This window comes from Apium graveolens, chromosome 10, assembly GCF_009905375.1.
Source record: "Apium graveolens cultivar Ventura chromosome 10, ASM990537v1, whole genome shotgun sequence".
In the NCBI taxonomy this organism is placed as follows: domain Eukaryota; kingdom Viridiplantae; phylum Streptophyta; class Magnoliopsida; order Apiales; family Apiaceae; genus Apium; species Apium graveolens.
Window position 1 is genome coordinate 124,635,745 of NC_133656.1, and position 10,478 is coordinate 124,646,222.

Here is a 10,478-nt window from a genome sequence, read left to right on the forward strand (position 1 = left end):
AATATCTTGTGCAATATAGTAAATAGCTTTATCATTTGCCGAAGCATTATCTAAAGAAATAGTAAACACCTTGTGTTGCAAATTAAATTCGTTAATTGTTTCGACTATTCGTGTCTTTATGTTATAACCCGTGTGTGACTCGTCCATAACATCAAAGGCAATTATTCGTTTTTGTAAAAAATAATCGGAATCAATCCAATGAACGGTAACACAAATAAAAGGCTCACCACAACTCGAACTCCAACAATCACTAGTTAAAGAAACCATGCCATCATAATCACGAAAAAATTCAATTAATTGTGCTCGTTGACTATAATATTGTTTTTGTGTGTGACGTTTAAGCGTGTTCCTAGGTATTCTTTTAAATGCCGGATTTATTGATTCTTTCATCATGTGCTCTAAATTCTGACTCTCACCGTGAGAAAAAGGTAACTCGTCTAGTGTAACATAAGTAGCAAAAGACTCGATCATTTTATCTCTACTATAGTGGAAAGGCATACCTCCACCGGGAGTCGATGTCACGAAACCACCAATTTGTGTTTGTTGCGGTGATTGTCCACGTGCCTCTCCACTTTCGTGACTTTGTTTCGAAATTCCGTGATTAACTTTCAAGTGTCGATCAAGTGTACCCGTACCTGCCCCTTTAGAGTGAAGAAAAGGAGATTGATTCGGCCACTTTGAATACAAAGCAAACAAAAACATTTAAATCTGTTGGGTTCTTCCGTTGCTTGTCTCGAAAAGTAATTCCAAACGTGTGAGGATTGTCTCGAAGAAGTACAAGTGGTGCCTGCATATTTTTAATATAAAAAAATTAACAAAATATTCGAAACTCACAAACAAGTTTTGTATTATTAATGTTTTCCTTATATAACGATTAATTTTTTGTAAATACAATAAAATTTTTAAATAAGGGGATAAAACATTAAGCGAGACATAAATGAGTAAATATGAGTGAAACCGAATGTTAATGAGAATGATCCATAAATTTAAAATTAAAAATAATATAGACAGCTAATTAAATTTAACCTACACCCTCAAATAAATAAAAACCTATTTCAAAACAGATTTAAAAAAACAAAAACTCATAGATTTTTTACCAGTTTCGGGTCGGGGGGGTCGCATCGTATGTGCTTGACTCGATCCTTGAGATGATTGTGTGCCGGTGCCCCTTCCTTCTTCCATTTGCTCGAATATGCTTGCCTGATTTTTTTTTCGGTTTCGCCGGAATATTTCGCCGGAATATTTGAGATGATTAAGAATGAAACGAGAAAGAAAGAAAGAGATGGAGCGAGATTAAGAGTGAAGAGAGAAAGAAAGTTTGGACTAATATTTATAGTTAACAATAGCTGAAGAATGTTGAAGAATTGAACGTTGGATTCCAACCGTTATGTTTATGAACGTTGCAGAACAGCAGAAGGCCAGAGGGAGAGGGAGGCAGGCAGGTGACCGTTGGAGGCGCGTGCACTGCAGAGGCGATCCACGAATAACCGCGGGCCGGTTAACCGGTTCGTTGGCGAATTTCTTGTGCTGGTTCGTTGGCGAATTAACCGGTTCCGGGCCGGTTCGGTTCCGGGCCGGTTCCGGTTTCTGAAAATGTTATTCGTATTCAGTTCGTATAATTTCACGGTTTGTGCGAATAATTAACCGTTCGGTTGGCGTGCCGAATAAGACGAATTTTAACGATCCGAATTGCGAACGGGCCGAGCCAAACCGCTCGTTTGGCCAGCTCTAGTTGTCATACAACTGTTATGGGTTCAGAACACATGACCGTTGGAAGGTATACGAGGCGGCCTGGTGCGACCTCGTGGGCTCGCATTCGCGGGGTCCAAAAAGCTAATGTTGGAAAATTCCTAGCCTCAAGATGTGACCAGGAATTTTGGGGGGTAGTTGTTATGCCCACTTTCGGTCATGGGCCCTAAACAGGTCCCTGTGGGTTCACCGGAGAATTGGGCTCACACATGTGAGCCATAATTGAGGATTTATGTGAATTGGGCCAACACATGCAAGTGGGCTCACGACATGTGAGAGTGGGGCTGATGAGTTGGTATACGAGCTGGGCTCTCATATGCGAATTGGGCTCTCACGTGCGAGCTGGGGTCACGACATGTGAACTGGGCTCGTGATATGCGAGCTGGGCCTGTGAGCCCACATCTTGTGGAAAATAAAGAAAACATCATATTTATTTATCGAGAGGAAAGGCAGTGTGAGCTGAGGTGACCAGGCCGGACCGCATTAAAGGACTTTGTGTGCAACATGGAAAGTGACTCATAGATGACTGAGTTGTTCGTAAATTTCGGGGCCGACATGGGTCATTCCTGCAATTACGGAAAGAAATGCGGAGATGCCGCGAGATTGTAGGAAGCGTGTGGAGTCGGTCGAGATTTACGTGGCTAATTGGCTGAAGGCTTGACTTTATCGTGGGCTTGGGTTGCACAGGTCAAAAAACCCTAACCCTAGCCTATGTGACTTGTTCCCCATGAACTACGTGAGGCTTGATCCCTATAAATAGGATACGTAAGCACTTGTATGAGACATGAGTCGACACTTGATAGAGAATAACAAAAACCCTATTCTTTCCTAAGCAGTCAACATACAAGCTCAGCTGCTACCGTGCACTACCTTCCTCCGCCCTCAAACACCACCCTTGATCTTTATTCGGGCCAATAACCTCCAAAACACTGTTATACGAAATTCTTCCTATAATAGTAACATTTCTCAAACACAAAATATGTTTCATGAAACTTTTCTTTAATATATAGCTTACGGCCGGCACACTTTTGAATGTGATTAACATAGTAATGGTTATACTCTACTGTTTCACGTCATCTTTTCGACTATGACTCGTCACGGGAAATACATAATTATAAGATAATAAGTCATATTAGAGCATCTTCAATAGATAAAATAGTTAGCTAAATCAGCATTATCTAAAAATTTATTGAACCTGTAAGACCATGCACTCCAATGTTATTAGTTATAATCATTAGATATATTCAAAAATATTATTTTATTCATATTTTTCAGATTTATATGTATATATATAAACTTTAAATAATAAAATAAATTTAGTTAATACTTAATTCAATACATGAAAAATATATAATTGTAAGTTAATAATTATTGCAATTGAAAATATAATAACATATAAATATAACAAAAATATTTTTAATAAAAAGTTACTAATATATATTGTATTATATATTTATATATATTATTTGTTAAAAATAATTAATAAATTTTGTTAATAAGAGAACAATATTTTCACACTTAATATTATATAAATTAAAAATATTATATATAAAATAATAATTTTAATATTTATGTATTAGATATTATATAAATATATGTATGTATTAATGTGTACATGTATGTATTAATGTGTAGATTTAGATTTAAATATGAATTAAATCTGACGTAGAAGATATAGCTAAGCCTTCAACAAATATAGAAGATAGATGAAGATGAAGGATATCTAATTTTTTTGGTAACATGTGAGTGGTTGGAGTGCTGTTTTTATTTTCATAATATCTATATCTGAGTGTCGATTTTTAACTAACACGAGTCATGGTCGGAGATGCTTTTACCTAAATAAATATAATTTATCCATAAATTTTAAAAAAGCTTTCTCAACTATCAAATTAACTATTTTCAAATAAAAATTTAGACCTTACTCTTTTTAAATGGATATGAAGTAAATGATAAAGAGGCCGACTACTATTATCCCATTTTTAAAATAAAGGTATATAAGATTTGCATTTATTAATGCTTATTTTCGTTTATTAATTCCTTTTAATTCCTTTCACTTATTTTTTTCCACTTTTAAAACTCGCTAACATGGGGTTAGTCTGAAGCGTTTTTAATCTCTGTGATGAATGTTTTGTACGTTTTAGTGTTTACTTCAACGAAACTCGAGGGAAATATCATTAAGTTCATGTAATATCACTCATTTATCGCCTTTAATTAATTAAATTATTCTGTTGGTTTTACTGAGTATTCAAATATTTTAAAAATTATTAATTTGTAGTAAAAGATAGTTAAATAATTTACAATTATTATAAGTTTGGCTGAAAAATGAGGCGGACATAACATGTGGCATGTGCGGTAGCAACCGGAAGTAGCAACCATGAGCCAATTTAATTATTTGTGCGGCTCATTTATTTATTATCTACATTCCTACTTGGCTGCTTATGATTGGACGTGTATTTATTTTCCAATATTATATATTTCATAAATTTGCACTTCACAGATATATTGTTAAGTAACATATTTGCGATAGATATAGAGATCAAAGGAAATAATAAAAAAAAATGAAAAGTTAAATATTTTATATTACCATTCTATATGAGTGATCAGAAAGTCTAAGACCAATGATGTAAGAAAATTACGTAAAATGCAAGTTGACAAACCGTAACGGGTTATGATACTTTACGAAATTTCAAGAATTCGAATGCTATATTATCGATTAGCTATAGCAAAAATAAGTTCCTGTGGGCTGTGGCATCCTCACCTCAGCTAGTAAACACTCTCTTAAAAAAATAATAATATAAAAAGGATACAATGGACCAAAAATGACCATAAATCTCCTCATTTCACCCTCTCCATACTCCTTATCACTCTCATTCTCTCATCACAGTACAGTGTTGCAATACTGCTCTGTTTCTTCTCTACTATGATTCAATTGACAAGACTACAGACAATTGCATCACTTACCAAAACAGAAAAAACAGAGAGATCTGAAGTTGCATTATCCGAATTCGAGTAACAATGCTTTACTCAAATATCACCTACATTGTTATATAGATTCACTATCAAAATCTATACATACCCTTACAAGCACTTGCTTGTATCTGTAGATCTAGCTTCTTCTTTTTAGCTTCCCTGTTTCCCCCTGTTTTCCTCTGTTTTTACTCTGTTTTCAGGAGCTAAAATGGCTGATGTTTCAGCTCAGAGTTTCATTCCAGAGACTTTCCAGGGAACAACAGTAGATTTAACAAGCCAAATTGGGTTACTTTGGGAGCTTATTAAGACCCCATTGATTGTGCCATTGCTCAAACTAGCTGTGTTTATATGTTTAACTATGGAACTCATGTTGTTTGCTGAGAGATTATACATGGGTATAGTCATTATTTTAGTTAAACTCTTTTGGAAAAAGCCTGAGAAAAGATATAACTGGGAGCCCATGAAAGATGATTTAGAAGAAGGAAGCTCTGCTTTTCCATTGGTGCTTATACAAATCCCCATGTTCAATGAAAGAGAAGTAAGTTTTTTTTTTTTTACAATTTTCTTGATTTTTAGGAAAGTAGAGTTTTTTTTTGTTGTGTTATTGTCTGTTAAAACTGTTTGTTTCTAAATTGGGTAACCTTGGTTTATGACAGTGTTCAAAGTAGTTAGATTTTTGAAGTACAGGTTTCTGAGAAAAATATAAGGCAGTGTTTGGTTGTTCGTTTAATTGGTTTGTTTTTTTTAACAGGTTTACAAGATCTCAATTGGGGCTGCTTGTAACCTTTCATGGCCAGCGGATCGGCTTGTTATTCAAGTTCTTGATGATTCAACTGATCCTATTATTAAGGTATTTACAAGTTACAAATGAGCTATGCCAAACAGTCCCAAATTTGGGTGACATTTTCTTTTATGTTTTTATTTGTGGACTGTACTTTCCTATCTGGTAAAGTTTTGTTTTATCATTCAAGTTTCAAGAAAGTAAGTCATCCACTAATGCAATGTAGCATATAGTTAGTTTTTCGCAAAGTTGCGTTTACTAATTAATTCAGCATCAAGGTTAAATTTTTAACTGGTTCAATAAATGTTGCAGGAAATGGTTGAGAAAGAATGCAAGAGGTGGGCAGCTAAAGGCTTAAATATAACCTACCAAATTAGAGAGACCAGGGGTGGCTACAAAGCCGGTGCACTTAAAGAAGGTTTAAAACGTGATTATGTTAAAGAATGTGAATACGTAGCGATTTTCGACGCTGATTTTCGACCGGAACCAGATTTTCTCCGACGATCCATCCCATTCCTCATGCACAATTCTAAAATTGCACTTGTTCAAGCCAGATGGAGATTTGGTAAGTACATTATAGCAGTCTTGTTTTTCTTTCAACTGCCTGCTCTCAATTGTTAAATTTGCTTGTATGTTGTAATTCTAAGAGTGTCGGTGGTCTAGCAATGTGTCACAGCTCACAATTATTAATTCTGAAAGTAAGAAAAAAGTTTAAACAACTATAGGAGCATTGTTGTGTATTAGATACTAGTATGCATGTTATGGGGTCATATATTTGGTGAGATTTGTTAGAACAGTGAGATGGTGACCACATAAAATGCTTGGTGAGGGCCTTGCTCTTGGCCCAGTTTGATTGTCTTATCAAGCCATCACTCTCATGCTGTTTGTAGTTTGTACAACAAATCCATTACACCATATTCCTTTTATTTCTTTTTTTTCAAGTTTTATACCATTATACAAATATATACAAAAGTAATGAGTGCTGTTTTTTCTTTTTGTTAAAGAACCAAATAATTGTAATGTTAAGTGTCCTTTTTTCATCCCAGAATAATATATGTTCTTTGGATGCTATAGATTTATACTTTTGGTTGGTTGATACTATTATGTCTAGAGGTGACAAATATTTTTTTTTTTGCATAAATTTATTATATTATGGCATAGCTATCAAAAGGGTTTCCAGGAAAAAAAATTATTCCCCGGATTAATCGGTATAAGAAGTGTTTAGATTTTAGGGGTAAGTTTGTCACTGAGCATGGGAGAAGATGAACTCTTGCTGTACTTCACCCACCACCAACACTTGGGTCTACTATAATTAAGCATTTTTATGTATAAATATGAATAAAACATGCGTGGTAGTTGACGCGTCACAATTATTCTTGACTCAAACACATCTTTATATAAAGGTAATTAACAAATAGAGATATTATGTGTGTGTGTTTCATATTTTAAGGTTAATGAACAATGATTTTATCTTTACAAGTTGCTTACTGGATGATGTTCTTTTTACTGCAGTAAATTCTGATGAGTGTTTGATGACAAGAATGCAAGAGATGTCATTAGATTATCATTTCACAGTGGAGCAAGAAGTGGGATCAGCTACTCATGCCTTCTTTGGCTTTAATGGTAACTAACTTTCAACAACTGCTTTAATACAAATTTTCCAACTTTTCCTTTTTACTCAATTTTTTTTCCTGAAAAAAGATGCACAATACAAAGAAGATGACTTATCCCCTATTATTGTATTATAGTGGATAGCACTCCTTTCTACTTAACAAGAGTTTGAGTTTCGGCGGAGGCACGAGTGTGTTAGTAACTAAATTTATGCAATTGGCCGTTATCCCAGAAAAAGGGGGAAAAGAAAGAGAAAATGACTTCATGAATCGTTTATTTGTTGCTTCAATTTCTTGACACACATTGTACTAGTTCATGTTGTTAAAAGATGTCATTCGTTGAAACGGACACTGATTAAGGTTGCAAAGTGTTGTGGATTCAATCAATAGCCTTGACATGTGACTCAAAGCCATAATATCACCAGGAAAAGGTCTACAGTAATCAGTAACTTTACTAAATCAATTTTGAATATTTTGTTTTGTGGTCAAGTCCCGACAAATAAAGTGATGCTTGTGATAAACTCCAACATATTTCCTGCAACTTCGCAGACGTTTTTAAATTTTATTCTATGAATGTCTGCTTGTGGAAGAAGTGATTTAGCATATCTTGAAGCCCATTATCATAAAATCGTTGTGCAGGAACGGGTGGCATATGGCGAATTGCTGCTATCAACGAGGCAGGTGGATGGAAAGATCGAACAACAGTTGAGGATATGGATCTTGCCGTTCGAGCTAGTCTCAAGGGCTGGAAGTTTGTTTACCTTGGCGATCTTCATGTAAATGATACATCTTATAATTAACCCATAGGAATTTCAAAATCTTGGATCAAATTTTGAAATCAAGAACTTATTATGATCTTATACAATTGTTTATCTACCTTACCAATTTGTGTGCTATATTTGTGATAGGTAAAAAGTGAACTTCCAAGTACTTTTAAAGCCTTCAGGTACCAGCAACATAGATGGTCTTGTGGTCCTGCCAATTTGTTCAGAAAAATGGTGATGGAGATTGTGAGAAACAAGGCATGTTAAAGTCTCAATCTTTTGTTACTTTGTTCTAGTAAAAAAATGAAATCAAGATTTTATACGAATAAAGATAGTAAAAGTGTCTCTTTTTTTTCTTTTTACTTGCTTCTGCAGAAGGTTAATTTCTGGAAGAAAGTCTATGTGATATACAGCTTTTTCTTTGTTCGGAAGATCATAGCTCATATGGTCACCTTCTTCTTTTTCTGTGTCGTCCTTCCATTAACCATAATGGTTCCTGAAATTGATGTTCCGAAATGGGGAGCTATTTACATTCCGTGCATCATCACCACTCTCAATTCTGTTGGAACCCCAAGGTTTAGATCTGCACCTTATTATCGGTCACATACATATGAACTATTCTTTTTATATATAAAAATCGAAATCTCTCATTTCTTAAATTTTTGAACTGAATCTTGCAGGTCAATCCATTTATTATTTTACTGGATTTTATTTGAAAATGTGATGTCCTTCCACCGCACAAAGGCAACCTTCATTGGGTTATTCGAGGCAAAGCGGGCTAATGAATGGGTTGTCACCGAGAAACTAGGAGATGCTCTCAAGAACAAAAACAACAAATCAGCAAAGAAATTCAACTTCAATATAGGAGACAGGTGATTATACTTCCAATGATCACAAGTAGTAATATTTTGAATTGCAAAGGCAAAATAAGCTATCACCTTCATTATTAGCTTCTTTTTCTTTTGCAATCACTCTCAAAAGCTGAAACTGGTTCTAGATGCCTTGATTTGGATATTTAGATATTTAAAATAAATAAATTTATTTTCATCTTTCTTCTGACTTTTGATACTTGTCTTGGATTGATGGCCTAATTTTAAGATATAATTTTGTGTTATGTCTTTTCCAGAATACATGTTACAGAGCTAGGATTTGCAGTGTTCCTCTTCTTCTGTGGATGCTATGATTATCTGTACGGGAAAAACAGTTACTTTGTGTACATGTTTCTCCAAACAATAACCTTTTCCATTGTGGGATTTGGCTACATTGGCACCATAGTCCCAAATTGATTGACAGAAGCAGGATCAACTGCATTACAACATAAGGCCCTTTGGCAACCTTTGTGTATCAATCTCCTTTACATGAATATATATAATGTGTGTTTCAGTTCAGCATTAAATTTGTCCCTCGATTTGAAAAGAAGAAGTGCGACGTTGGAGGCAGTAGAAAATTCTTGTTGGAGGCACCAGAAACTTAATAAAACCGGGAACGGTGTTAGGTTAGATAGTCAGTCAGGAAAGGTTGAAAGGAAGTATAGATTGCAGGTATTGTATTTTAGAAGATAGATCAGTGTCCATGTTTTTATATGTAATTCTATTATTTGTGACAATGGTATTGTTTACCACTCAGTTCTGCTATTTTTTTTTTCTCAGCTTGGAGAGTGAAATAAGCTCATGGCAAGAGAATCATTCTTGTAACAAAATCTTTTTGCCATTTTGTAATCCTGAATCTTTGTTAATTATATATATAGAAATCTATTGAGCAAACATGTATTATAATACTTTGTTCATGGTAAAAATTATACTTGTGACTCCAAGAGGGATCTTTTACAAATTGGTCAAATCCTTGATAGGCCAAGCAAATGACCTGGGAAGTTAGGAAAAGTATCTACCCTTGAATGTAATCAAGATGATGAAATATCAAAGAACATGTTTAGGATCACTTACTAAAGCTTGTCTATTTTATGTTCCATCTAGTGCTGCATAAAACATAAATAATTCAGCTCATATGCTAAAATATATACAACTATGAGCGTGATGAGATAATTCAAGTGTTCAGGATTTATATGTTGTTGCCCATAAGCTATTCGCGCTTACCATAAGATTTGTTAGAATAGATTCTCACATGTAAGCAGCAACAGGGTAGCTAGTTGATCCTGACGTTTAATTAAACATTCAAACAAACTCCCCCTTATTTAGTGTGGTTGCTTCCAATAAAATGAACACGCTCAACGTTTATAAACACGTCTGGCTTTGAAGCTCACATTTACCCGCAAAAGTTGCCGCAATGGCCCATGTATACCACACATTACCTAAGCTCAAATCAAGGTTCTGTGGGAGTGACGATGGAAACAACATACACAAAAAGAAGAGTAAATTATTAATTATTAATATTATTTATCATTAATATTATTGATGTAAAATATGGATAAATATTTAAAAATGAATAATGTAGAGTAAACAATAAAAGTTTAGAGCATTTCCGATGATAGAATTTCATTAATTAAATAATATATGTGACATTTAAGTATGTATGTGGTATTTTCAAAAAATATGTAAAAAGTTCAGCTGCAAACTTCTAACCTGTAGCAAATATTATAGATAATCA

At 34.4% G+C, this 10,478-nt stretch overlaps 1 protein-coding gene across 1 annotated transcript; it reads left to right on the forward strand.

Moving 5' to 3' along the window:
- The first annotated feature begins 4,520 nt into the window (after window positions 1-4,520).
- Window positions 4,521-9,637, forward strand: LOC141689469 (glucomannan 4-beta-mannosyltransferase 2-like). Its single transcript, XM_074493766.1, has 9 exons — window positions 4,521-5,257; window positions 5,471-5,569; window positions 5,813-6,065; window positions 7,013-7,123; window positions 7,750-7,886; window positions 8,019-8,132; window positions 8,250-8,449; window positions 8,555-8,746; window positions 9,001-9,637. The coding sequence occupies exons 1-9, from the start codon at window positions 4,928-4,930 to the stop codon at window positions 9,158-9,160; spliced, it is 1,596 nt and encodes a 531-aa protein (XP_074349867.1). The 5' UTR covers window positions 4,521-4,927; the 3' UTR covers window positions 9,161-9,637.
- Window positions 9,638-10,478: the final 841 nt, after the last annotated feature.

Coding starts and splice junctions, on each gene's coding strand:
- LOC141689469 (XM_074493766.1), top strand. CDS start 4,928: ATGGCTGATGTTTCAGCTCAGAGTTTCATTCCAGAGACTTTCCAGGGA. Junction 8,450..8,554: donor AATTCTGTTGGAACCCCAAG/GTTTAGATCTGC, acceptor TGAATCTTGCAG/GTCAATCCATTTATTATTTT. Junction 8,747..9,000: donor AACTTCAATATAGGAGACAG/GTGATTATACTT, acceptor TGTCTTTTCCAG/AATACATGTTACAGAGCTAG.